The sequence below is a fragment of the Botryllus schlosseri genome, chromosome 1 (assembly GCF_051294905.1).
Source record: "Botryllus schlosseri isolate E-star chromosome 1, Bs_hap1, whole genome shotgun sequence".
NCBI lineage: Eukaryota > Metazoa > Chordata > Ascidiacea > Stolidobranchia > Styelidae > Botryllus > Botryllus schlosseri.
In genome coordinates, this window is record NC_137236.1 from 4,922,603 (window position 1) to 4,950,575 (window position 27,973).

Here is a 27,973-nt window from a genome sequence, read left to right on the forward strand (position 1 = left end):
ACTCCTATCAAAAATGCAGCGTATCTTTGGCGAGTGAAAAGTGGTTGCTGGCAGAAATCGCTTTTGAGAGCTGACACAAAGGTCCCGGAGGCTCCAGGCTGTCGAAAGGGCGAAAAATCCACGTTTGTGTTGGGGCTTTTGCCTCATGTCTTGGAACATTAGGTGCAAAACGATCAAGGAGAGTATAGGCAAATTGATTAGAGCTCGCTACCTTCTGATACGTCGCTCCAACTTCTGTATCGCGAGTATATGCAAAGAGCAAATGAACTCACGATACTGTGTGTTCTGCTTTTTAGATCAATCCAACTTAAGAATTCATCATAGTTTAATTACGGTAAAGCAGCTTTTAGAGTATCACCAAAATCCTAATTTTTGTGACATCTTGCGAACCGAGCATCACCCATGAAAAGGAATTCATTACAGTTGTATGCTACGATTTTACGGGCATGTATGGCATACAGAACGCGCGCAACACAATTCTGCCGAACACACCTCTACAAAACATGTCTGACGCACGCGATTTTAAATTGGGGCGAATGAAATTCATCTAATTGTCGCAGTTGTACTAATTGCTACGGATCATACACATATCCAAAGGTTTGGCCATCCAGCGTCGGTCGTTTTTGGACCAAGGTTTTGTCGCCGCTTATGTTTCTGGCCCCGCATCTTATCAGCGGTTTGTTGGTTAAAGCGTTACGTCTTCACGTGCCCCGACGCAAAAAGGGTTGGCTTCGAAATGAATGAGTCTCATAGGCCTGAACTCGCTCGTTTCACACCCCTACACTAGTTCTTCCCAACGGTCTTCCTCCATGTTTTCAGGAAAAAACAGTCTGACAAATCTTATCATGAATTATCATGATGAAGCCATATTTTCTGCGTGTCTCGCTCATTGGCTGTAGTAGCCTACCCAACACAGTGATCTTGGACATGTAAAAAACTATTGCAAGATTTTTTGCAATAAATTCAACAAATATTACATGCATATTAGCAGATAGCTCTGGCACTGTGTCGACCAAAAATTACACCCTTTGCTGTCCATAATTAACCCTTGAAGGGGATAAAATTTACGTTACACTAACTCTCAAATGTGAGTTTGTAATGATAGTCCTTTTTAGCCTGTCGCAAGCTCAGACGGGTTGATATACTGCTTGTCTCCCACTACACCAGCTTCCAAACCAGGCTTTTGGTTACATGATAATTATAGCGTGAAAATATTAATTCACCACGGCTTGGTGGTGCGTCGCAAGTGAAACAAGTTTACAATTGCGTCGCCACTACAAAAGCTACACTCCCCTTGAATTTCCTATTAGGCTTATTCTACGTTACAAAAATTAGGAATTATTCACGATTTTCATTCGCACATTATACGGATTTTCATTTGCACTATTCGCACCACCTTCGTCATTCGCACTGCAATTTTTTTCATTCGCACTAGTGCGAACCGTCTCACAGGTTGAAAAGCACTGGCTGTAACGATACATTACTCGCCCATTTATCCACATATAAAAGGAATAAATCGTATTTATCGAATGTATTGTAACGACAGCAATGTCACTTCAAAGCTATTTCTCTCTGATAATGAGCAAGACAATTTGGATTTGAGAATATATCATTGCCACACAGCAGTGGTCTGGAACCTATGGCTCGCGAGCCAAATATGGCTCTTTTGGGGATAAGATATGTGTCTTTGCCAAATATTAATTTTTTTACTGAATTGCTCAATGTTGCAGCGACTTGTTAGTAAATTTTCATCACGATCCGAAGAATTATTCCCGTGGCAGTATAAACATGTCTTTGAGAGGTAAAGGCAACACCGTCTGCAGGTTTAGTAGCTCGAACTCTTTTCAAAATCCTCAAATTTAAGTTACTGTCGCGCCGGCGACCAATATCACCCGCGAATTCGATGTAGCCTACCCGACTCGAAATCTTGAATTGCGTGATACGTTGATTGATCCAAGAGAATAACAGACATGGCGACACCAACATGACGCAGTTTTCAAATACACATTGTCTTCCTGATGTACGGCGTGACATGAACTGTCGTGGACGTGACATTCACAATTACAAACTCGATTTACAAACAACGTTCTTGATTGGCAAGTAGCTGTACCGGCGATAAATAGGCGTGTAGCGCCACGTTATATGTTACGGCTTTGAGAATTGAGAAGTCGATCAGTATTTGAATTTTCGGAATCAGTGCCACAGTTACATTGGATTTTAATATCAGTTATAAAAAATTCCAAGCGATTTACGATGAATTGCGTTATCAATGGTGAGGCATGGCCCCTCTGTGCCTTACCTCTCGTTTCGCGCTTTATTTTCGATTAGTAAAATGCAAATTGTGGGAATTTGAGAGAAAAATGTATAAAATCTAGTCTTTCATGAACATCAATAGAAAATACCAATAATAATTGAACGTTTCAAAATCTTCGTTAACAGCTTAGATTGGATAGGCCTATATATAGATTGCTGTAGTGACCATGTTTGGCTCCCCCTACGCCTGTGATCATGGGTTCTCGCATTTATAAGGAGTGTCAAGGCGAACCTACGTTCTCATAATTCAAATTTTGCATTCTCAAGTAAGGCAACCATCATGATAAGTTCTAGTTTTTACAGAGAAAATGTGGTGCACACGACGAATCCCGTGTAGAGAGTGCGAATTAATACTACCATGACATCAGAAATTTCCAATTGCGACGTAATATCTGATTGACATGCATGGCTTTTTGAGAGGTAAAATGGGAAAAAATAAGGCCAATATGGCCCTTCAGACAAAAAAGGTTCCCGACCACTGCCATATAGACACCCCCATGTCTGCTCTCTGATCAATCAACACGCGGTGCTATCCCTAATTAAGATTTCAAGGTGTTCGATAAGCCCGGTACCCTAAATTTACCAAGATATCAATTCATTAGGGTTTAGAAGGTGACGAGATAGCATCGTTGTTCAACTGTGTGGCCTAATTAATCTCGATATTGAATTCATGCGACCCGCGTCCTCTACGAATTTTGAAAAGTGGCCAGCGACCCGTTTTAAGTTGGCGACCCCTGGCAAAAGCGGTGTGTTGCAAAAGCCTAGAAGTCGGCGGTTTGGAATCAAAAACAAGAAATATCAGCCTGGTGTAAATGATCATTGTAGTCAACAAACAGCATGATTACCACAAATGACAATAGGATTGAATACATCGTAAATGCCGATAATGCAAGTCTTCTCGCCTCGACGAACTTACGCGTAAGCTCAACTCTTGTACGCTGCGCAGTGCGCACATGCGCATATGATAACGTACAGTCACTAAAATTTGACCTAGTAAGCAAGTAGTGGGGGAATTCGGCTAACAACAGGAACCACGGGCCACATTGTCATGTAAGCAGGAAAACTGTCCGCGGGCCGGACAAAATCCCTTCACGGGCCGTATGTTGCCCGCTCCTGTTATAAGCTGTCTCAACACACATTACTGCAAGAATAACAATCATGATAGTCAGTGGATTCATTAATCGACAACTGAATAATTAAGGTCGAATTGCACCCAATTCATAGCCAATCCTATACATAAAATAAAAATTCAGTCACTGATTATGCCAGTAATAAAATTCTAAACTAATTTCCGAAATATTTCCCCGCTCTGATCAGTGTTGGGATGACTCGAGTCAGACTCTAGTCAACTTTTTCGTATGACTTGAATTGGAGCTTCAGAAATGCGGATTGGTGTTTTGTGGCATATACACAGATTAATGATATACATATGCTGCTGGACAAGGACGGTGCATGCAGATAGAGCCTTTTACGGCATTCTAAGTCTTGCACCAACCCTCCATGCTATCCCAGTATAGCATGAGCACCAAGCAGGGAAGTCATGGATACCAGTGTTACTAATCGGGTCTTTGGTCTGACTCGGCCAAGGATCAAACCCACGACCTACCGAATAAGAAAACGGACGCTTCACCATTACGCTATATTGTCGGTTAACCTCGTGACTCGGAGCAGAATTTAGTAGTCAATTTCAAGTCATCAAATAAGCGATGTACCATGGGCAAGTTGGGATTGTTCGCGATACGCTGGTGTCACTTGTGAGAGCGACCAGTCATTCACTGCCAGTCATTCACTGATTGTAGGTTTCTCCGATCCTTCATTGGTACACAACTAGGAAATTGACCACAAACGAAATGATCACAGCTTATGTTGTCGTAATACAGTGGTTCTCAACCGATTGTCCGCAAAGAATGTTCAGATAGTCCGCGAATCCTCCAAATTTGCAAAATGGTTGAAAACCAAAATTGTATTTTTTTAATTAGTGAAATATTTTCGCTCCAGAACTGTTCAAACTTCAGGACTGACATAAACAGAAATACAGTCTTAGATGAAATATTCTACTAGGGAAACGCATTTTAGTAACCAATAGTCTACTGATACAAAGATATTGCTGTTTAGAGAGAAATTTTTCAATCTAATTTTTTTAATGTACCCAGAATTCAAAGAACAACATTTGTAAATATTGGACAATTATGTATGAGGGTATGCATTACAAATGTCAGAAAATTTGCTAAATTATAATGGAACGAGTCATAACCGATATTACAGAATAACTTCATATTGACTTGCTAGATAAAAGTGAATAGGCTGGAGGTTAGATGTTCTGTTTCTCAATGTTGATGCCGTATATATCAGACCAAAATTGTCTTCTGAAACGCTGCGGTTAATTATTACATTCGCCATCTCCTATCACTGTGGAAATGTATTTTTGGCACTCATGTCAAATCGACGACGTGGATTTTCCAGCACGACAGCGTAGTCAAAGAAATGTAGCTACAGAATTCGCTACATTAGGTCCTCCCAATTTGTACATCAATAGTATGTTGATATTTTCTGGAAAAGTCATTTGGTCGATCTTTAGTTGCCTACAGTTAACATTTGCAAATGGTATATGATGATTGCACGATATTTGAGGTAAATTTGAACTAATAATCGTGGTAGGGGTTCACGAGGGTCCGTGGCGGTCTGAAAGGAGTCAAGACAAAAAGCTCGAGAACCACTGATCTAATAGGAGCGTATCTTTGTTTCTTAGGCCGCTCAAGTGCTTACCTTATGTAGTGCTCACCTTTACCAACTTTCTTGTATGATTTAAATCCAATGTATATAGTTTATGCTTTTAAATCCTCATGGATATGTAGCTGAGTAGGGTATTGTACCATATCGAGGCTTCGTATTGGATCCTCTATGTTGGCTGATAATAACAGAGTGGCTATACAGTTACTCAAGTATTATTTACCAGTCCCGCGTGTTGGTGAGCGATACAACGCCATTTTGTATGTATAGTCAACTTTATATTCGCTATTCGATTCAAGATAAATGTTCATTTTGGTCAATCAATCTGTCTTTCACACAGTCAGCAAAATGTAATGACTTTTCAGCAACACTCATACTTCAGCAATTCAATTTGACTTGAACCATGACCTGAATCGCGACTTGACTCGAGTAACCTCCAAAAAACGAGTGACTTGAATTGACTCGAGTCACCTTCGAAAATCGATTGACACGACTTGACTCGAGTCAAAATTTGCAATGACTCGAGATGACTCATGACATGAAGGTAGTGACTTGACCCCAACACTGGCTCAAATACAGATTCTAATCTAATCTGTAAAAGGTTTGTATGCTCTCATTTTATTTCTTATCTGCCGTCTGGTTTTATTGAAACTGTACTGTACCGTGTGAATCGAGCCAGGATTACTGTACACATATTTCCATAAGTATGAGAATGAGCTCTGATTTGATATGAGATTAAATTGATTCAACTACAAAGTTTTCACGAATTCAGTATCAGTAACTTCAAGTCTAATCTAATTTGGAAATTTGAAAAATGTTAGCTAGCTAACTTTAAAAAAACTGAAAGCCGTCTAGTTGTTCAAGTCTGCCCTAAACCCATTACAACACAATTAATTTTAACATGTACACAGTACACTGGAAACACGTATTGGTGATTGTCATATTGTTGTGGATAGAAAAAGACCCAAAGGTGGTGAATTGATCCCCACACTGGCTACAATTGACGGCAGGACTAAACTTGAAGATTTTAGCACATACTGCACACAGAGTGGACACTGCCTGCAAATCCTAGTTTTCAAATTGGTTCCCTTTTTATAGACCTCATTTCATTTTGAACTTCTGCAATCAAAACGAGATGGAAGAATTTTGCATGGAATTTTACCATATTTATGAATATAGTTAATGAAATGCTATGTATATGACCTTTTGAATTCCCGGAACCATTCAATATGGTTTCAACAATTTTAATTCCAATTTTAGACCTTTTAACGTGGTGCCCGCATGAGTTCTCTCATGCGTAATCAGTAGATATAAGTCGAGTATTAGGCTTCGAGTCAAGTTGGGGATTTGAGTATCCTTCATTGTGACGACATAACAATACGAAAGATGTGTCAAGTTCAGATATGTACCATTTACGCGATCACGAAGTGTATAATGCCAGTTTTATATCACAATAAAGATAGCTTGGTGTTTTTAGACCACAACCATTTCATTCAACTTTTGACAACAATTCATGTTTTCAATCCTTTCACAGAAGAAAATAGCATCGAAAATCGAATTCTGATTTGACAAGTTACATCTTAGTGGCGAGGATCATATGATTTCGAAACTCAGAAAAAAACAATCCCTTATTGTCCCAATCAATTCATTAAAACCTGATGCCCACTAGGACACTACCCAGCCCTAGCAATTACTATTGTAGCGCTTTTCAGATCATCTTTGGAGCTTGGAAAAAATTAGAATCACGGGACCCAAATATCGTTTTGGGTTTCACAAGGCGTAGTTTACTCTGCAAGACTGGAACTGTGCAATGATACAGGCTCATGAACTCGTTCAATCCAGTTTTAACGATGAAATGTCCTATCGGAAATAGTATTATTTTTCATAATCCAACATTTCGTACCCTGCTACTTCTATGGGTTGGAGTTGATGAATATGCACCATTCAATATTTTTGTAGACAACCTACCAATTCCATGTGCGAGCCGATACAATTTAAATGAAATTTTTGATTGTAATTAAAAATCAATAATTTTTTACCATATTACTTTCCGCTTAACAAACTTGGCATTTTCATCAACTAGCCAGTAAAATTTGAAAACAAAATTGATTTTCAAACAACCCTAAAAGTCTGTCTACTTTACAAAGCCCAATTATTATAACGCCGTAATACGAGCAGGGATGTTGGCAGTATCCCGACTAGATATCTTCTAGAACTGTAGTTCTTCAACTTTTAAAGACACACCTCCTCGGTCAATATTAAAAACTTCCACCACCCACTAATCAAATCAAAAGGCAAGGCATTGTGAAAGCTATAACTCTTTTAGCAGTAGTTCTTGGCCTTTCCTAGCTACGATAACTAGGCAAGCCCATACGATAATCTGCAGGCCTTAAGCAAACTACAAATTTTCGCCTAATTACGAAAACCAATATCCATCACATTGCACAACGGATGCATTACTGTAGAATACTGGTGCGCAAAATTAACTGTGAATAAACAACAGCGTCAAAATTATTGAATGCTTTTCACAAAAATACAAAAAATATTAATGAAGATTTACAGTAGTAATAACCCTACTAATTATAGATAGTAACAGGATAAGAAAGTGCTTGCATTTTAATAAGAGAAGTTCAGCTCATAATAGCTGATTGCTTTACTTTCAACAAATTCGATCACCAATGTATGGCCGTAATATTATAACTCTTAGTAACGTATCAAGGAGTGTATGATTACATTATCATAATGGAAAAAATCATCTCGCACTACTCAACTTGCATTATTGCAATTAATACTAAATTCGAATACAATAATGTAATCATTGTGCCCATCGGCACTGGTGACATTTTCAACAGTGAAAATATGAACATAGGAACCAACAATAAGACACCATATACAAGCAGCTCTCACAAATCATGTGACATTAACCAAAAACATCAGACAAACATCGATACTTCCAGGGATGCAAGCTTTATACGACAATAATCAGTCTGAAGATTGTTAAAATTAGCAAACTTATGCACATGCTGCAATACCTTCTTTGGTATACTCCGCACACTGGAAAATGTTCCCCATGATTACCAACAATCAATGTTCCCCATGAGCAATTGAGCATGTCAACATTTATGGTTCTTGCGCGATATTCAAGTGTTCCCTATTTTCATCTCTTTTGTCTTCACCTGGACATCTCTCTTAATCTATATGACAATTGAGTTTGCATTTGGCTAGTGAAATACAATGCTCGTTTTGAATGTGCACAAACGATACATCATTTCCGATCGCTCAGACTGGAAAAAGTGGTTGTTTTCAGCAATAAGTTGCGCGTGACAGAAGGGTTTCTTGCATAGAATAATCAAGTAATTAGGCAAAAATTTCTGCATGACGCTGCCATCAATTCCATTCTGGTCAATCGCCAAAACAAAAAAGTGACAGTAGGCCCTATCAGATATTTCATTCGCGTACTATAGTCATGGAGATTTTGGGAACGCCGATTGGTGGTGATCATGGGGATCACTTTCCAATGTGTAACTAAAGACGTACCGAACAAGTGGTGCAGAATGTCGGATAACCTTTTCGAAGATATATGTTTATCCAAACTCTATTGCAGGCCCTTTTCAAGATAGACATACGCATGGAAAAATCACCGTTCTCAGTCATACTTGTACAGACTACTGAATTTTCAAATTGAGTAAACAAAACTCGAATTATTCACTTTTAGACACGCTAGAAAAGACTAGAACTAACTGCCTTCGCAACTATGAATCACAAGTATAGATTCAATCTCGAATCGACTTCATATTTATCTTATTAGAATCGGCTTTCCGCATGAACAATGAACATCAGTGCAATTTTAAAATGGGAGGGGTCTTGACCCTCGAAAACTTCCCCTTAGCTGCTCAACCGTTACTAGTGATGATTCTGAGCTTGCAATTGTTATTAGTTGCAAGAACATCAGCCAATAAAACACTGGCATCACAATTTACGTTAGATGACAATACGTTTTCTACTTCTAATTCAAGTTACAGTTTATCGGCAGCTAATTATATCTAACTCGAACTATAACTATAACCTATTCAAAATCACGAACTAGAATTAGAAGTACTTGGGAATTTGACCAAAAACTAACAACTTAACTAAACTGAGCAGTGAGCACTGAGCAGTGAATATGAAAAGCAGAACACCTGAGGTCGGGCAGACCTTATGCAGTCATAGCGACACCTTAGGGTTGTACGGCGGCAAAAAAGTAGAAAGCAGAACTACCTGGCAGGAAATATTATTTGTAATATTTATTTTTTCGTGAGATAATCATATGGTGTCGTTCTTTTGATGCACTGTTGACTATAGGTACCAATATTTTATAGTGATGTATCAGACGTGTAATGAGGTAGATTTTCGTATTCTATGTTACTCTTACTGGGCAATAATTTTAGGTCATAATTATAAGGCGTGCTGATTAGCGCAAGAGTTCGTCATGTTAGTAAAGGTTGAAAACCACTGATCTAATATCAGTTTCGCAGATTAATAAATCTTTCATTCCACATCTTGCATGGTTATTAACACTAGCTTTTGTATGATCGACGAAATAAAAAAACTTTCGTCTGTTTTGTTGTCATTCGTTTACGGCTCATTGACCTCGGCCGCAATATAGATGGGTGATTCCCCTCTTGAGTAGATATTTGATTGCTCACTGGTCAGCGAAAGTATAGATTACTAACATCAGAAAGTTAGTAATCTATTGCAAAAGTATAATTCAGATTACTGTTATTATAAAGAAGAAGCTATATACTTTATGACATAACCTTTTACCAGTGTCAAAGACTAATACCAATTATCCCACGCGACTTGTATTTCTCAATTCGCGAATTATCATCAAATTATCTCTCTGGACTAGACACGAGAAATTAGGATGTTACCGTCACCGCTCATGATCAGTTCCGCTATTATAATTCCATCTGTTTTACCTGAGGACCTCAAGTTAAGGTTCTGTGCAGACTTCTACAAAGGGTATAGTTTGGCAAATTTCGAATATTTCTCGTGCATAAATTTGAATTTTTATGACTGTGCATTCGAGCGTATCGGGTCGTTGGACACCTTGCGCCACTTGGATATCGCTGAAAATCGGTGTGCTGTTACGTTTAACTACAGGCTATAGGTATATGAAAACTATTCCTTGACACAGGGTATAGTTTGAAAAATTTCGAATATTTTTCGTGCATAAATTTGAATTTTCATGACTGTGCAGTCCAGCGTATCGGGTCCGTTGGACACCTTGCGCCACTTGGATATCGCTGAAAATTGGTGTGCTGCTAGGCGTAACTGTAATCTATAGGTATTTGAGAACCATTCCTTGACACAGGGTATAGTTTGAAAAATTTTGAATATTTTTCGTGAATGAATTTGTATTTTTATGACTGTGCATGTGCAGTCCAGCGTATCGGGTCCGTTGGACACCTTGCGCCACTTGGATAACGCTGAAAATTGGTGTCGAATATTTTTCGTGATAAATTTGAATGCGCCACTTGGAAATAGTTGACAATTTGTGTGGTGTCAGATTTGCCTGCAAACTATACATATGTGAACGCCATACATTGCCACAGTCTCTAGTTTGAAGAAGATGGATTCGATTCTAAGTTCAGTGACTGTTTAGTTGAGCGTATCATATAGTTTAGAGACATTTGAGGTACGGCATTTAGCGTGTCGGAGCAATATTTGTTTTGTCGAATCCAGATTTTGTGTGCTACAACTACATTTTGAGAAATTTCGTTTGCAGCAGAGCGATACCTTGCAGCTGTGAAAATTTCATGATGGAGATAGTCATTCGCGAGATAGCTGTGCTGAGTTAACAGTGTTGAGGTGCTAGTCGAGCTTATATTCTTTATTAGTTGTTTCACAAATGACGTGATGCGATAAAATCAGTCGAGTATTTATACGCTTTATTGATTTGAAGGCAATTTAATGAGTATTTCACCGTAACCTACGTCGAAACATCGTATGTGGCGGATGGCTGCCCCGCGGCATGGCCGGAAACTTGATCCTGGTGATACATCCAATACCTGCGGTAATCTACACAGTAGTTCTGATATTTATTTTTGATGGCTAGAATTTGATGGCTAACTTCGTCCCGGTTGTTTTACCTGAGGACCTCAAGTTAAGGTTCTGTGCAGACTTCTACAAAGTATCGATCTGGTTGGCTGACGGTCAATTAATTGCTGTTTCTTCAATAGTTGAATGTTATCAGTTGCATATTTCGAACATTTCTACTTCTAGTTCCACAGTTGTGCATTTAAAAAGATATTATTTACTCAAGCACTATAGAAAACATGTGACGTAATTTAAGATGAATCGTGATATCCGTGTTCGGTTGTGTGATGTTGTTGTAGCTAGCCATTAGCAATAATGGCCGATTGCTATCTCGGAGTCGTCGCTATACTAACAGACCTGTATGGAATCTGTGTCCTGTGCTCACACAATTTACTGCGAGCGCCTTACTGTTATAGTAGTCAAAACTTACCGAGATTTCAGTCGGGCTAACAGTAACGGAGATGTACCCTGGGCTTCTAGTTCCAGTTCTAGCTGCCTAGTCTTCTAGTCAAGTCTTTGAACTACAAGTATGCATCAAGTTTCTTATGCATATTTTTAGACAATAAAACAGTTTTATCAACTATAGCCACTAAGATGTTACCAAATATGTTATTTTTGAACAACCCCATATCAGTTATAGTATCTGTTATTGCTCGATATTTCATTTTGCAGACTGATTTGTGTTTAATCTCACGGTAATGTATTGATAAAGTTGACAATCGCCACTAAAACTATCCCCATAGTCGTATGTGATGATTCAACTGGGGAACGATGCAAAGAGGTCCTATCTTGGCAAGGGGGGAGGGGGGGGGGGCGAAATGCTCTGAAATCAAGGTAGTCCAATCAAAAGAAGATTTCGCTTGTAAAATTGCGTCAAAGGTGAATCAAGTGTGATGACGCAAGAAATCTATGTGACGCATATATGTTATACGCACCGATGCCATATTTTGTTAACTGTGTTGAAAACAAGGATTTGGTCTGAAGCTTGAAAGTTGTCATCCTCAAAGCCAATCTAACACAATGAAGCAAACCTTCACTTGGGCACCCTTGTGCCTGCAATGTCGTCAGGGTTCAGAATTCAGTTTCTGGTCCAAGTTCAAGACAAAGTCCGCCTAGAGCCACGTATTGAACAACTCGTATAGAATGGCATTTTGATTACCTTTAGTAACTCTCTTCATCCCTTAAGTCTTGGTTAAAGTGTAATAGTGTTTGAAGAGCTGGATAATTTGGTTGTCTCTGTCCCTTTTCCCAACATGCCATATAGTACCAAACATTTGAATATAAAGGAAATAAAAATTTCATGCAGCTAGAACTATGTACAACTCACTCAAGACTCACGACTAGAACTGCTCCCTTTTCACAACTCAACACTAGAGCTAGAAACTGCCTACACACGCTCACTAATCACTAAAACTACTTACTTGAAAAAACTCGTTACTAGAACTAGAACTACCCACTTTATGAAATGTGCAACTAGAACTACTCTAAATTTCGGTGGTCAGTTGGCCGTCAACTAAATACTTTGATAATTTGTACATGTCTAGATTTCAGGCTCTGCTCCGAATGAGCATGAGAAAGATAAAATGTGTCTAGAGATCAGTCTCCATCGCAATTTGAATCCCAAGCATAATGTTGTATTTCCAAGACAATGAATTTGTCTACATCGTTCTTGAGTAGTGCTAAAAAAGGGTAAGCGTATTTCCTTGTTACAACTGTAATGTATGTCTAACTGTTGTGATGGCATTTGCATCAGCTTTTTGATCTTCATTACCGGGCAGATTTGGACAACTAGATAATTCGAGTTGCCTAATTAGACTAACCATAGCCAAATGCTGATAATCTAATAATAATCCAAGTTGAGAAATGCTCATATGCTCTCATTTTTATTCTAATATAAATTCTGGATTGCCGGAAAGTGCTACAGGAGAACTGCATAGTGCGAAATGAGCCGGCTTGTTGTACAGACACTTTCCATTTACTTGCTTATGAGAATCAGCTCTTGTTTGATATGAAGTGAATTTGATTTTTGTTGCATTTGTTTTACGAACGATAACTGATTCTTATTGTAATCTAATTCCGATAAGTTGCGTAGCTATTATTTTATTCTGATCTAGTTTGAAAAGGCTAAAAAAATTATCGTTGCACAACTCTGATCACAAGTGCTGGCACAAAGATTTGAGTGCTCGAATCTGAATCTGGAGTAATTCTAATAATTCGAGTAGTGAGAGATAATGTTTTGGAGTAGTGAGTTTGCACGCTCCCTGTCACAAGAAGAAAAGATTAATAATACTGAACTGAGCTTAATGGAGAGTAAATTTAGCCTACCAATGATAAGAATTACAGTTTCAATAGTATTTCTCACTGTGGATATCCATATATGTAAACCTCGATTGGTCGTGTTGCAGCATACAAAACATGTGTACAAAGCTACTCGCATTAGTGGAAATAACATATTTGTGAAGTCGTGATCAAGCCATAGCATTGTCACAATGTCCAGTGAGATAAGCATTGTCAAAAAAGACCATATTTAATGTGATGTACAACTGGCGTTATTTTCTTTGAGGTAGCATAAGGGTACCGAGTTGACCCTCAAACAGCATTCATATCCATTTCATCTGACGTCTTAATGACTACTATCGAATAGTCGACACGGAACAGAATCACTCAGGTGGACCTACTTGACTCTGCCCGACCTTAATTAGCACATTCCCAAAAACATACTTCAAAAGCTCATTCATTCAAAGATTTTCCTTGTATTCATCGAGATTGTCAACTTGATGCTTTAGTGGGAGCTTCTTTTAGATATTCTCAACAGATAATGTCTTGATTTCACTCTAGCAATCCAATTCTCTCTGATTTTGGTTTCATTTGCTGATTAAAGTTCACGAAAGAAGACGCGCCATCATAGAACCAAAGACACGTTATCGCATGCAACAAATTCAGCTTGGAGTTGTTCATCTTCACGATTGTAATATCATTCACAGAGATATCAAGGTAACATTGCTTGCAGTAGTAGGCTACTAAACTACTGGATTTTATTGCGCAACTAGTTCTACAACTACTCACTCTCACAACTAGAACTACAACTAGAACTGCTAACTTTTCAAAATTTGCAAATCCAATTAGAATAACAACTACTCACTTTTAAATGCCAGATCACATTACGGATGGTTTGGTATTTTTCAACCATATCTATTTTCTTCCACTTTGTGACAATGCGGTGTGTTGATCACGACTTCACAGAAATGTCATTTCCACTAACACTGTACTTTTATCCTACATATTTCTTAACCTGTGATACGACCGATCGATGCTCACAGCCTTCCTCATTATGTTTCATTTCAGAACTGACAAAATCATCTCTCACAACTCGATTCGAATTATTGTGCTAGCAGTAGCAACAAATATCTGAGTTGGCAACTTTATGCGTATTTTACTTTATGGTGTGTGTTGGTCACTCATCTGCTGTCTGAAGGCCAGACGTTGCAGGAAACCTTCCTGAAAGTGGAGAATCATGAATACATGATTCCACAAAATATCAGGATTGTAACCAAATCACAAGGCTACCAGTCACAAGTCAATCTCACTTATATAGTTTTTACTCGAGTCCAGTCGAGTCATTTTCAATCACCACCGAGTCAAGTCCGAGTCCAAGTCATCGAGCTGCGGCTCAAGTCCAAGTCATTATATCATGACTCGAGTCCAAGTCCTTGTGTTGACGGCGGAATTTCCAGTTAAAGTATTGTTAAATCCACTTTTTATAAGTCTGTTTGGTGATATCGAATTGCCGCATTTATAATATACTAATTTTCCTCACTTTTAGCAGTTTCTGGTCGCATTTTCAAGAGGGCTACCAGTGCCAATGACAAAATCCCAATAGGTTGGTTACTTTACTATTCTTCGAAATTACAATGACATGTCGATCTTGGCCGTGTGAGTCTCGAGTCATATGACTTATTTCGAGTCATGCGCAATGACTCGAGTCCAAGTCGAGTCAACACACAGATCGACTCGAGTCGTGTGGAGACATTTCTGTATTTTGAGAGAATGACTCAAGTCAAATCGAGTCATCAGAAAATCGTGACTTTAGTCGAATCATGACTCGAGTCATTACAACCTTGCAAAATATATTATTTACAGTTACCGATCTTATCAAAAGGTATCGTATTTTGATTTTTTTTTCTAATGGGCTCTGCAGTGTTGGGATGGCAGAGTCTAATTTTTCAAGTGTCTTGACTTAAATCGAGTCGCCTTCAAAAAATGAGCGACGTTAATCGACTCAAGTCTCCTTCAAATATCCAATGACTCAACTTGACTCGAGTCACATTCAAAAGTGGAGTAACTTGACTTGCCTCAAAAAATGGAGTAACTTGACTCCATTCAAACTGTGCAATGACTCGCGACTCGAACATAATGAATCGTTCATAACACTGACCTTGCGTCATCACGGAACCAGAGTCTAGTTATGATATGCAACATATTTTGCTTGGAGTCCTTAATCTTCATACTGGTAAAATCATTCACACGGATATCAAGGTGACATTTTGTTGCAGTGGTAACGTACTTGTACAAACTACTGGACTATTGAAATATGCTACTAGTACTAAAACGAGACTTGCTCACTTTCCAGAATTTTCGACTAGAACTAGAACGAACGACAATTAAGAATCCACAACGAACTACTTAACTTGCATATGAATTACTGAATTGCCATGAACTAAAAAATAAGAACATGACACAACAGAAAAACGTTATCATGATTCATACAAAATGTGTTTTCTAGTTGCCCGACAACCAAACTTTTCAAATCTGCAACTAAATCTAATTAAAAAAGCAGTATTTTGTTGGCTATCAACGAACTAGATTGGTAATTTGTACAAGTCTGGATGCTTGTGTAACAAAATGCGACATTTGTATTGACAGCTGAAGAATCGATTCCTGAACAACAATATAAAGATGAAGATATTCTGGCCTAGCTACCAAATCCGACTTTGACTACCAAAAAAAGACTACATTATGCGGCACACCCAACTGTATTGCCCTGGAAGTTCTAGGAAAATAAGGACACAGTTTCAAAGTGGACACCCGGTCGTTGGGTTGTGTTATGTGAGTATGATGCAGCATTGAGGTCGTAATGGTCTTAGGTGTAGAGCTGGACAATACCGCGAACCCGAGTAATTCGACTCTGAATCGAGTCGAGTATTTGAGTAGCATTCATTACAACGTCCACAACATTATGATTGAAGTGCAAAATTGCAATATGAACCTTTTATGCAACCACAACAAATATACTGCCAGTTCTACATCATAATAAAGATAATTTTGTAGTTTTTCGGCCATGCTAATTTCATTGCACTTCGTGACAATGCTGTGAGTTGATATTTCATGGCTCCCACAGAGGAAAATCATATCAAAACTATAATTCTCATTGATGGATTTCATCTTAGTAACCAGGAGCGTATCATTTTAAAACTAAAAAATCATCACTCAATTCTCGACTCTAATCATTAGAATTGATGCTCAACTCAGATTCCAATATCAGAATCATTGTTTCCAGTCCTAGCCATAAGCCTCCCAATCGATAACTTGATGCATTTTTTAATTTACCCTTGGTATACATGGTTGGCCAGTAAGGTACCATAATGGATTTTCGAAATGTGCAACTATAGCTAGAACTACTCCCTTTTCCAAGTCCACATTTAGAAATAAGACTAGTCAGAGGAAGACGTAGTTAGTTGCTCGTCACCTAACTAGATTGGTTATTTGAACGAATCTCAATTTCAGGAAATGTCATCAGAAAGACAAAATGTGTCAGGAGATCATCAATGTTGCTGCTGGAATCACAAGCAAGTCGTTTGATTTTGCGGATTTTTCCAAGACGAGGATTTTTTCTACATCGTCCTCGAGTTGTGCAAAAGAAGGGTAAAAACATTTCCTCGTTACAACTGTAATGTCTCTCAAACTGTGGTGGTCGCAATTGCCTCAGCTCTGTCACGTTCAATAAACCTCCTAGCAGACTTGGACAGCTACATAATTCTTGTCTAATTAGCCTTACTAGAGCCCAAAATACTGGTAATCTAGTTTTAATCTGATTTCTCAATGCCTTTACGTCCACATTTTAATTTCATTCTGATTTCTGGTGTTCCTGAATATGGTGCAAAAGAACTGTATCGTATGAAACAAGCCAAGCCTGGTTTACGGACAATTGCTATTCTCGTGCTTACGAGAATAAACCCGGAATTGTTATCAAATGAACTTGCCTTTCGTACTATTTCTTTGATGAATTAGGTAATTACCATTCCAATCCAATTTGGAAAGACATTTGTAGCTATCATTCTAATTCTGGTCAAATTTGAAAAAAAACGTTTATCCATAATGTTATGATTGACTCCAAATGGAGACACGCGTTTTCTAGTTGATTGGCAACTGAAATTATAAATTCGCAAATAGAACTAGTATTACTCACTTTTCAAAGTTCGCAACTGAAACTAGTTTCCGGTATCTGAATTCCAGGCTTTGCTGGTGGATGATCGTCAGAAAGACGGAATGTGTCAAAGTATCATCAATATCGCATTTTGAATCACAAGCACGTCATTGGATTTTGCGGAATTTTATCACTCGCTGACTTGGATAACCAATTGATATTAAGTAAACTTATTTTTGGTGGATTTCATTTGCGGATTCCGTAATTCTAGTCTAATTTGTAAAAAATAAATAATATATAGCTGCCACAAAAGGTAAACAAACTGAGCCAATGAGAGATTGAATTTATCAATGAGAATTATGGTTCGATGGTATTTTCCACTGTGGAAAGCTACAAACCTCGATAGGTCATATCACAGCATACGTAACACGTAGCACAAAGCTAAACAAGTCACTTGAAATGACATATCTGTGAAGTCGTGATCAACTCACAGCATTGTCGTAATGTGTAATGTAATCGGTATGTTTTGCATATTTACAAACTTAGCAAATTATCCATGCTGGTATGGCATCATGATAAGTGATGCTCCAATAGTAGGTTAAGAGCCACTGATTCAGATGTTGCCAACAAATAATATTGCTGTTTTCATCTTATCAATTTGATTACCTTTCCTTTATGTTTTCAGTCGTTGATGGAAGTTTACAAAAAAGACGCGTCATCACAGATCCAGAGACTCGTTATTGCATGCGACCGATTCTGATTCGTGTCGTTATCTTCACGATTGTAAGATCATTCGCAGAGGTATCAAGGTAATAATTGTAGCGTAGTTGTTCAATAAAACTAGTTAGAGCGATTGCCTGTTATCTAGTTTTGTCAAAGTTTTCCATGTGCTCATTAATCTAATTTCTGGTTTTTCTGAAATTGATAGATTGGAACTATATCTTGTGAAACCAACCAAACTCGGTGTACAGCCACTTGCCATTCTTGAGCTTGTGCGAATAAACTCAGATTTGATATGAAATGAACTTCATCCGATGTCCAAGGTTTTGTCAAATCAGTAATTCTAATTGTCATTTAATTTTGACAAATTTGTGTAGCCGTCATTCTAATTACTGTCTGATTTGAAGAAAAACTGTTTAGTTTTCATTCTGATTCTAGTCAAATTCGAAACAAAAACTGTGTAGCTGTCATTCTAATTGTACTCTCATATGGAAAAAAACTTTGTAAATGTACTTTAATTCTCATCCTGATATAATTTCCTGAAGCTGAAAATTTTCTAGTTGTTTAAGTCTGCAAATCTGCTTCTCCTGATCGTTGAATCTCTTCCTATTCAAACGCGGAATTAGTTTACGATATCAAATCTATATCTGCATGCGTATTATAGTTCTAATTCCACACATCTTGATTTCTAAATATATTTGGCAATATGTGAGTTAGTATCTGTGATTTGATTATTATCTGTGCATTTCTCACTAGAATGTTGGCAAGCGACCCGTCTCATTGAACCTCCGTAGAAGAAATACTGGCGAGCGAGTTCTCTAACGGCTACATGTCACGGAAACTGGCACAAACTGCTTGACCTGGCGCCCAGGTTCTCGGAAAGTCGTCACCAAAGCGTCCTCAGCAGAGTTTGAACGGTAAGATTTTTTCGTAGGCCTTAGCAAATTCGAGTTCGCGATTGATTCGATGCTGAATTGAGTATTGCATTTCGAGCCGCGTACTCGAGTCTCACTCATGATAACTTGAGCCTAGCTGATATCGTATTTTGAGCCAATACCGATAAGTAGCTCTTTCACCGATAACCCAACTATATCCGGCCGATATTGAAATAATATGGCAACTAACTCAAGGCACATTTCCAAACCTTAAGAGCATATATTTGAACAACGTTATGGCCGTTGCTAAACTTAGATATGAAATAAACTAGAAAGGATGCATCTAGACACTTGTAAGCGGTCAGTAACGAAGCACTTCTACTTTTACCGAGTACTCAAATAGGTTTTATCGTACCCTTGCACTAATTACTTGAGTCAGTCAAGTGATTATGATTTTAGACTACTTGTTTACCTCCTACGTAACAGTTCAGTTTTTACTCAAAACTAGGTCTACAATAACTACTTTACTACCTACTTCAGAATCGTTTCTTCAGCTTTTACTTGAGCAGAAATTACGACATTACTTCTATACTCAGGTACTAACGGTGACTATTTTGACCACTCGTAAGCTATAAGAAATCGATGAATATTCCCATTGTAGCAATCATAGAGGATAGTTCTCTGACTGCCTGCTTTCATCTAGTGACGTCACACAACAGAACACCAGTACGACGACATGCATTTTCTAGTTTTTTAACAACTGTATTTGTTTGAATCTGCAACTTGAATTAGAACTACTCACTTTTCATAATCTGCAACTAAAACTAGTGCCGGTATCTGAATTTCAGGCACTTCTCGTGAAGCATCATCCGAAAGACATAATGTGCCGAGAGATCCGCCTCCATCGCAGTTTGAATCACAAGCAAGTCGTTGGATTTCACGGATTCTTCCAAGACAAGGATTTACATTGTTCTCGAATTGTGCAGAAGGCAAAAGAAGGGTAAAAAAATTATTTACTTGACACATGTCCAGTAGTGGTATGTGTGGTAACAGTATATATGATGCACACACACACCCTGGCCCGACCGCATAACTCATAAAACTTGTCACGCAGCTGTACTTGACTACTCCAATTTGTGAAATGTTCCTGTACTCTCATTCTTATTCTAATCTATTCACTGGTTTTCCTAAAAATGCTACAAGAGAACTGTATAGTGCAAAACGAACCAAGCTTGTTGTACCTATACGTACAGACATTTGCCATTCTCATGCTTATGAGAGCAAACGCACAATTGATGAAATGAACTTGATTTGTGTTTTATGTCTATTGCGAATTATGTAATTATATTTCTAAATAAATTTTGAAAAATATTTCGCTGTCTTTCAACTTCCCATCTAATTTAGGAAAATATAGATATCTTAGATATTCCCAACAAACAATATTATTGATTTCATTAGATCAATCCAATTATCTTTTTATTTTGTTGTCAGCCACGGATGGAGCTTCACAAAAGGAGGCGTGCCATCACAGGACCAGATACTTGTTGTTGCATGCAACAGATTCTGCTTGGAGTTGTTTATCTTCAAGATCGTAAGATGATTCACAGAGATATCATGGTAATATTGCTTGCAGTAGTGCATTGTGCTACGTCAGAGGTGGTCAGTAACGATGGAACGTGCCAAGCTTACTGTACAGACATTTGCGATTCTTGTGCTTATGAGAAGGAACTCTGGTTTGGTATGAATTGAACTTCATTCCATGTCCCAAGGTTTCGTGAAATCAGTCACGGTACTTTAATCTAATTTTGAAAAATCTGTGTAGCTATCATTCGAAATTTAGTCTGATTTCAAGAAAAATGGGGCATCTTCAATTCTAATTCCAATCGAGTACCATAAAATGTGTAGCTATTATTATAATTTCAATCTAATTTCGAAAATTGTGGACATATCATCATAAATATACTGTAATATGGAAAAACTTTGTATCTGGAATGCTAATCCTAGTCTAATTTGAAAACGGGGGAACATTTTATAGTTGTCCAAGTCTACATATAGGTTTATCATGATACTTGAATCTCTTCATTTCCGGAAACGGAAATAGTTTACTATTTTAAAGAATTTCCGGAAGTTTTGTTGACCAATGTCTAAGTTGAAGCAAAACCATTTAAAATATACATTGAAATAATTTTCCAACCACAGAGACTTAATTCAGTCCACAAAGGGTTAAATCTTGATTTGTTTTATTGTTTGAAATCCACAAATCCTGATTGCCAAACAATTTTATAAAAACATGAGTTACTATCTGGGATTTGATTACCATTTGTGATTTTGTCACTGGAATGTAGGCGAGTGACCCGACTCAACGGCCCTCTATAGAAGAAGTGCTGGCGAGCTTGAACGGCAACATTCCTCAGCAACTACCCACAACCTACTGGACGATGGCGCCTAGAATTTCGGAAAGCCGACCACAGCAAATGCTTGCTCTCCTGAGTTTCAACAGTGAGTTTTTCGTAGGTCTTGGCAAAATCGAGTTCCTGATTGATCGGATCTGGATCGAGTATTACGTTTTGAGACGCGTACTCGAGTCTCATTCATGATCACTAGAGCCTGACCGATATCGTATTTTTGAGCCAATACCAACAAGTAGCACCTTCACTGATAACCTCGATATATTCGACCTATTTTGAAATAATATGGCAACTAGCTCAAGACACATTTCCAAACCTTCAGCACATTTATTTGAACCACTTTTTGCGGCCGTTGCTAGACTTGGACATGAAATAAACTAGAAAGGATGCAACTAACGCATGTAAGCGGAGTCAGTCCGTAGCAATAGTAGAGAAAACTAAAAGGATTTGCCTGCGGCTTCACCATTATTGGTAGTGATGACTCTGAGACGGCTGAAAGAACATCACACAACGGAAAACCGGTATCATGATTCACGACCAACGAAGACACGTATTTTCTAGTTGATCGGCAACTAAAATATTTTTACATGCACAACTAAAACTAGAACTACTCACTTTTTAAAAGCCGAACTAAAGCTATTATTCCAATTTCAGGCATTGCATGTGAAGTAGCAGGAGAAAGATGAATGTATCAAGAGATGAGTCTCCGTCGAAGTTTAAATCGCAAGCACGTCGTTGGATTTCAAGGATTGTTCCAAGACATGGATTTTGCCTACGTCGTTCTCGAGTATCTAGTGTAAAAGAAGGTAAAAGAATTTCCTCGTTACAAATGTAATGTACCTGTTACTGTGCTGGTCGAAAATGCATTAGATCTGTCATGTTCATTACCAGCAGACTTGAACAACCAGATCATTATTGTTGTATACCGTAATATATTAGGCTAAATAGGGCGAAGTACTTGTGATGTAATTCAAATCTAATTAGTCAACTAATTCTACATATGTAGTTTGGTGAACTATCCTCATGCTTATGATAATCAAGTCCGAATTGATATGAACTGAACTTGATTTCTTTTCCCAACTAGGTACTTAAATTCTAATCTAATTTGGATGAATGTGTTCAATATATTTCTAATCTACTTTGAATAATGTGAAATTTTCTAGTGACACAACTGTGATCACTAGTGCTGGGCACAGTGATTGGATGACTCAAATCTGAATCGAGTATCAATTCTGATAATTTGAGTCGAGTAGTAGGAAATGTTTGTTTCGAGTGCTGAAAATATACGCTCCATGCCTCAAAATTGAAAATTTATATCAACTATGAGCTGAATTGAACCAGTGGGAATTATATTTCTCGCTATGAAAAGCTGTGAACCTTGATTGGTCGTATCGCAGCATACGAAACATGTAGTACAAAGCTATTCACGTTACTGAAAATGACATGTCTGTGAAGTCGTGAGCAACCTAAAGCATTGTCCCATAGTGTGATGAAATAGATATGGTAAAAAAGTGCCAAATAATCCTTCTAATATGACTAGAATTGGCATTGTGTTCTTTGTGGTGTTGCTGTGACTTTAACACGAGTTACTCAAACTCATTACTCGATTCAGAATCAAATCACTCAGGTACTCTATTTTAGCCAGCCCTATTTATTTCACGTTCAGTATCAAAAAGCATGTATTAAATGAAATTTGGAAGGTTCACCGGTCTGCAAAAACTGTTGTCAAATTTGACCGTCCCTCTAACTTAGAAAGATTGAGAACCACTGATTTGCGTGTCAAACGTATATTATTGTTTTTCTCATTCCAGCGATCCAATTACATAATACTTTTGTTGTCAGTCGCTGATGGAAGTTTACAAAAAGAGATGCGTCGTCACAGAAGCAGAGACCCGTTATCGCAGGCAACGGATTCTGCTTCATGTTGTTGATCGTCACGATTGTAAAATCATTCACAGAGATATCAAGGTAACATTGTATGCAGTCGTGCATTCGTAAGCAATCTTCGGAAATTTTGTCAGAAACAGAGCTGGCCGATAATTGGTTTGTCAATTTGGGGATGAAACTATGCACATTATCTACCACTAACATAAAATAATAGATGGCGCTACAATCTCTCTAAAGTGGACTTGTACAAACTACTGGATTTTCAACATGCGCAACAAGAATTGGAACTGCTCACTTTTCCTAATTCTTTACTAGTACCAACAACCATTGAAAATCAGCCACTAACTAACTAATACACAACTCGCTAATGATTGTTTGGTTAATAAATTACAAATGAGCTGAGAAATATCGGAGATAGAATTGGCATCTCAAATTGATGGGGTTTTTAGTTTAAAACGGGAGTGGTTTCGACCCCCAATACTCAGCCCAGCCTGTACCATTGTTTGGCACGATGACTCAGAGCTAGGGCTGTCATGAGTCAACTCAAGTCAAACTCGAGTCGCGCTTATTTGGTGACTCGTCTTGACTCGATACATATGACTGTCACTGTAACTTCGAAGAATAGTGAAGTCGCCACATGATTGGTATTCCCTATATCAGTCTTGAAAATAGGGCCAGAAACTGTAAGACTGATGAAAATAACGATAGTATGAATGCAAGTGATTCTATATCACTCGAGGAGAGTTGGACAAAGTGAATTGAAACGGATTGTAATGATAACTGGACATTGAACATAATGACTTGGACTCGAGTCAAAACGCCATAAATCAGACTACACTTTTTACTATCTGACTCTGACTCGGACTTGAGTCGGTGGTGAATTGAAAATGAATCGACTTGACTCGAGTCAAAACTTTAAAAAGTGAGATTGACTTGTGACTCGGAACCACTCACTTTTCAAGTCCGCATCTATAACTTGAACTACTCAAAAACAGTAGGTATTGGCCAGCAAGTAATTGGATTGGTAGTTTGTACAAGTCTGTTTACTTTTGTTTAAATAATTGCGAAATTTGTATTGACAGCTTGGCAACCTGTTTCTGAACAATAACATGGAGGCGAAAATGATTTTGGCCTGGATACCAAATCAACTTTATGAGGCCCACACAACCATATTACCCCTGTAGATCTCAGAAAGAAGGGACGCAGTTTCGAAGGAAACAACGAGTCACTGGGTTGTGTTTTGTGTGTGTAATGCAACATTAAACTGGGACTTCATAAAAGGAGGTTATATATGTCTTAAAGATAGCGTTCTGCAAAATCGAGTACCTAAGTGATTTGGTTATTAATCGAGTCGAATATTTGAGTATCTCTCATGACGTCGTAAATTCCAAATATGCACATTTTATGCGATCGCCATGCAGGGTTGATAACCAAGTCACAAGGTCCCGAGTCGCAAGGCAATCTCACTTTTGTAGTTTTGACTTGAGTCAAGTCGAGTCATTTTCAATTCACCAACCAGTCAAGTGCAAGTGAATGAGTAGATGGTCGAGTCCAAGCCCAAGTGTTGTGGCTGGAGTCCGAGTCCAAGTCATCGTGTTAACTGTTGAGTGTTGAGCTCAAACTGATTCAAACCAATTTTCAACTCTGCTCGAATGATTTACAATTGCTCACATTCATAACACCGTATTTCCCCTCAGACCTAACAGTTTCTGGCAGACCAATTACCAATCTTGTGGTGATTTTAATATTCTTTGAAGTTACAATGAGCTGTCTGTCTTGGCCATCCTAGTCATATGTCCTGGTTTGAGTCATGCACAATGACTCGAGTACAAGTCGAGTCAATACACAAGGTGACTCGAGTCGAATCATATTACGCGCCTGGAAAAATGACTCGAGTCGTGTCACTAAAAAATTAGGACTCGTTTCGAGTCATGAATCCAGCCATCACAGCCCTGCCACTGTGAATATAATGTCGGTACTACATCTCATTATAAAGATAATTTAGTCATTTTCGACCATACCTATTTCACTGTACTTTGTGACAATGCTGTGGCTTGATCACAATGTAGGCAATACCGCATATCGAGTTTTACAGCCTTCCACAGTGGAAATGCCATTGAAACTAATTCTCATTGATAAATTATGGTAACTGTTAGGGACAACAAGTGTATATTTTCAGTAAATATACGGATATAGCGACACGATATCAACACTAAAATACCATGATTTTTTCAGCATTTTGTCTATTGACCCATCTCAACGACCTTCCGTGAAGCCAGTTGTCTCCAGCTACTTTGTGAAAGCCTACATACCTCAAAAACTACCGACCATCTGCTTGCCTATCACAAATGTCAACGCGAGATAATCTTCACCGGTGATATTTTTACACAGCAAGTTAACAATTAGATCTTGACCAAAACCAACCAACGCGAAAAACAATTTATTTTATCGTTTATAAATTTTCACATGTTCATGGGAAGCATTGGTTTCATGGGGATCACTTCTCGATGTGTGGAGAATAACGAAGAAGTCCCCTCTTTTTAGCTCGCTACTGGACTACGAGCGGCGGCACTGCCACACATGCTGTGCATTACGCTTGAAACACAGGGTAACGTATCACGATTTCATTGCAGTACTTCACATCAAGAATTAACTTCGCATATGATGGATGGGCATTGGGCTGCTGTGATGAAGGCATTCCAAAGTAAATATAGTCAGAAGGACTGGTACTGTGGAGTATGTGACCTTCAACTTACAGAGAGCAATTCAATTCGTTGTGACTCCTGTCTCTACCGGGATCATCTCCTATGTGCTGGCCTAAACACTTCCCCAAAACAAAAAAAAAATGGTCCTGTGGCCGCTGCAAAAAATAATAGATGCCTCTGTTAGAAAAATAGGTAGCGGCAACTTTGACATTGAAAGTACTTCAATGTTAGTTTTCATGCTTGATGTTCCCAGTGAAAACACGCTATCAATGCTCAAATATCTTGGAAGCAGCAAATTGTATGCACAGCATTTACTGTCACTTGCAATATGGAACGTACGGAAATGCCAGCATGCATACCAGATTAACACCCAATGATCATATATACATTGAAAGTTATACAAAAATATTTTTCGAACGTATGTGTTCGATGACTTTTTTCATACCTGCTTGTGCTTAAGTTGTTCACTTCTTTAATACAAGACCCTCGTCGAAGGGAAATATCTACTTGGGCCCATTTAATAGCTACCTAACCAAGAGATCTATCAACTGACCTATCATTTTGAATGGATTACCATCTGTGAATTGCTGTATGGCAAATACCTCATTACCTCTTGTCGCCATAATAACACTCTTGCTATACCTGATTACCTCTGATAGTCCTATTAACACTCTTGACCTACCTGATTGCCTCTGATAGTCGTATTAACACTGTTGCCCTACTTCGCCCAGACATTCATTCATTTGCTATCATTTAATTTTTCTTCATCTTTTCAACTACAATTCGTTACAGATGGATGATACAGAGACAATGTAGGCATATACTTGTACCATGCGAGTTTTATCAGACCACTTGACTTCCAAGGCTGTATCGATCTCTCCTATCCGACACCAAATACTGTGCATGTGCAATGTGCATGCACATATTTTCTGTATGATCATTGCTGCTGTCCATTTGTTCTGTATTTCTGTTCGTATGAAAATAAAGACTCACAGTCTCTCTCAGTTGGTATTCGAATCAATACTGCGCAGCAACATCAAGTATAAGTACTCGTAGTACAGCAGAGGTGACAATTCCGTCTTAGCTGTACAAGTTCACGTACAATTGGTTAGGTCAACGACGCTTGCATGAGTTCAGAAATAGGTGGACGCAGCAAGAATCTCAGCGAATCGTTCGTATTCTGACTGCATCCGGTTATTTAACCATAGCACTTTGGAACTCTTCGTATGGCGCAAACATTCCCTCGGAGCTCCAATTATGAGCATACAAATCAGTATCCTACTTGTTCTTACTTCATTAAGCGTAGGTGAAGATCTCTTGTAAAGGTAAAGGTGGGCGTCAAGTTCTGGTACTTTCACGACAGCAATTTGCAATTATTAGTATGGCGTAAACTTTCCCTCGGAGCTATAATTATGAGCATACAAATCACTGATCAAATCAGTAAGAGTAACCATTCAAATCAGTAACCAGAAATGCGAATGAATAATGTACAAAACCGAAACCTGTCAAAAACGCATACGGTCTCCATAGTAACGGGCCTACGTCACACGGTGCCGGACGAATAGCCTGAGAAAATTATTCGTCCGGTAACGGACGAGTAGCCACCGCCTTTTTTATTTCATCGATCATACAAAAGCTAATGTTAATAACCATGCAAGATGTGGAATGATAAATTTAATAATCTCCGAAACTGATATTAGATCAGTGGTTTTCAACCTTTACTAACATGACGAACTCTTGCGCTAATCAGCAAGCCTTCTATGGCCGAAAATTATTGCCCAGTAAGAGTATCATAGAATACGAAAATCTACCTCATTATACGCCTGACACATC

At 38.4% G+C, this 27,973-nt stretch overlaps 3 protein-coding genes and 1 long non-coding RNA gene across 15 annotated transcripts in view; 2 read left to right on the plus strand and 2 right to left on the minus strand.

The window, feature by feature from the left end:
• LOC145436146 (serine/threonine-protein kinase PLK1-like) overlaps nucleotides 1-27,973 on the minus strand; it is a 992,061-nt gene that overhangs the window by 577,951 nt on the left and 386,137 nt on the right. The window lies entirely within an intron of this gene.
• LOC145440294 (uncharacterized) overlaps nucleotides 1-27,973 on the plus strand; it is a 189,440-nt gene that overhangs the window by 98,568 nt on the left and 62,899 nt on the right. The gene's annotated exons all lie outside the window — the stretch shown is intronic.
• The window catches only part of LOC145440759 (uncharacterized), a 151,282-nt gene continuing 136,591 nt past the window's right edge, over nucleotides 13,283-27,973 (plus strand). Inside the window, exons 1-12 of one of the 10 annotated variants that reach the window (XR_013915692.1) lie at nucleotides 13,299-14,115; nucleotides 16,045-16,227; nucleotides 16,906-17,043; nucleotides 18,231-18,354; nucleotides 19,022-19,182; nucleotides 19,989-20,140; nucleotides 20,632-20,731; nucleotides 21,486-21,639; nucleotides 23,391-23,516; nucleotides 24,518-24,719; nucleotides 25,671-25,809; nucleotides 26,069-27,144. Coding sequence is in view for 7 of the 10 variants with exons in the window: in XM_080318539.1 (XP_080174665.1) it covers nucleotides 20,022-20,140; nucleotides 20,632-20,731; nucleotides 21,486-21,737 (471 nt within the window). In the remaining 3 variants the exon portion in view is untranslated. The other 9 variants (XR_013915716.1, XR_013915725.1, XM_080318907.1 and 6 more) reach the window with 9 other exon arrangements.
• Nucleotides 23,758-26,146, minus strand: LOC145451897 (uncharacterized). Its single transcript, XR_013919133.1, has 2 exons — nucleotides 26,041-26,146; nucleotides 23,758-24,116 (listed from the first exon to the last, which is right to left on the minus strand). It is a non-coding gene; the product is annotated as an uncharacterized LOC145451897 (long non-coding RNA).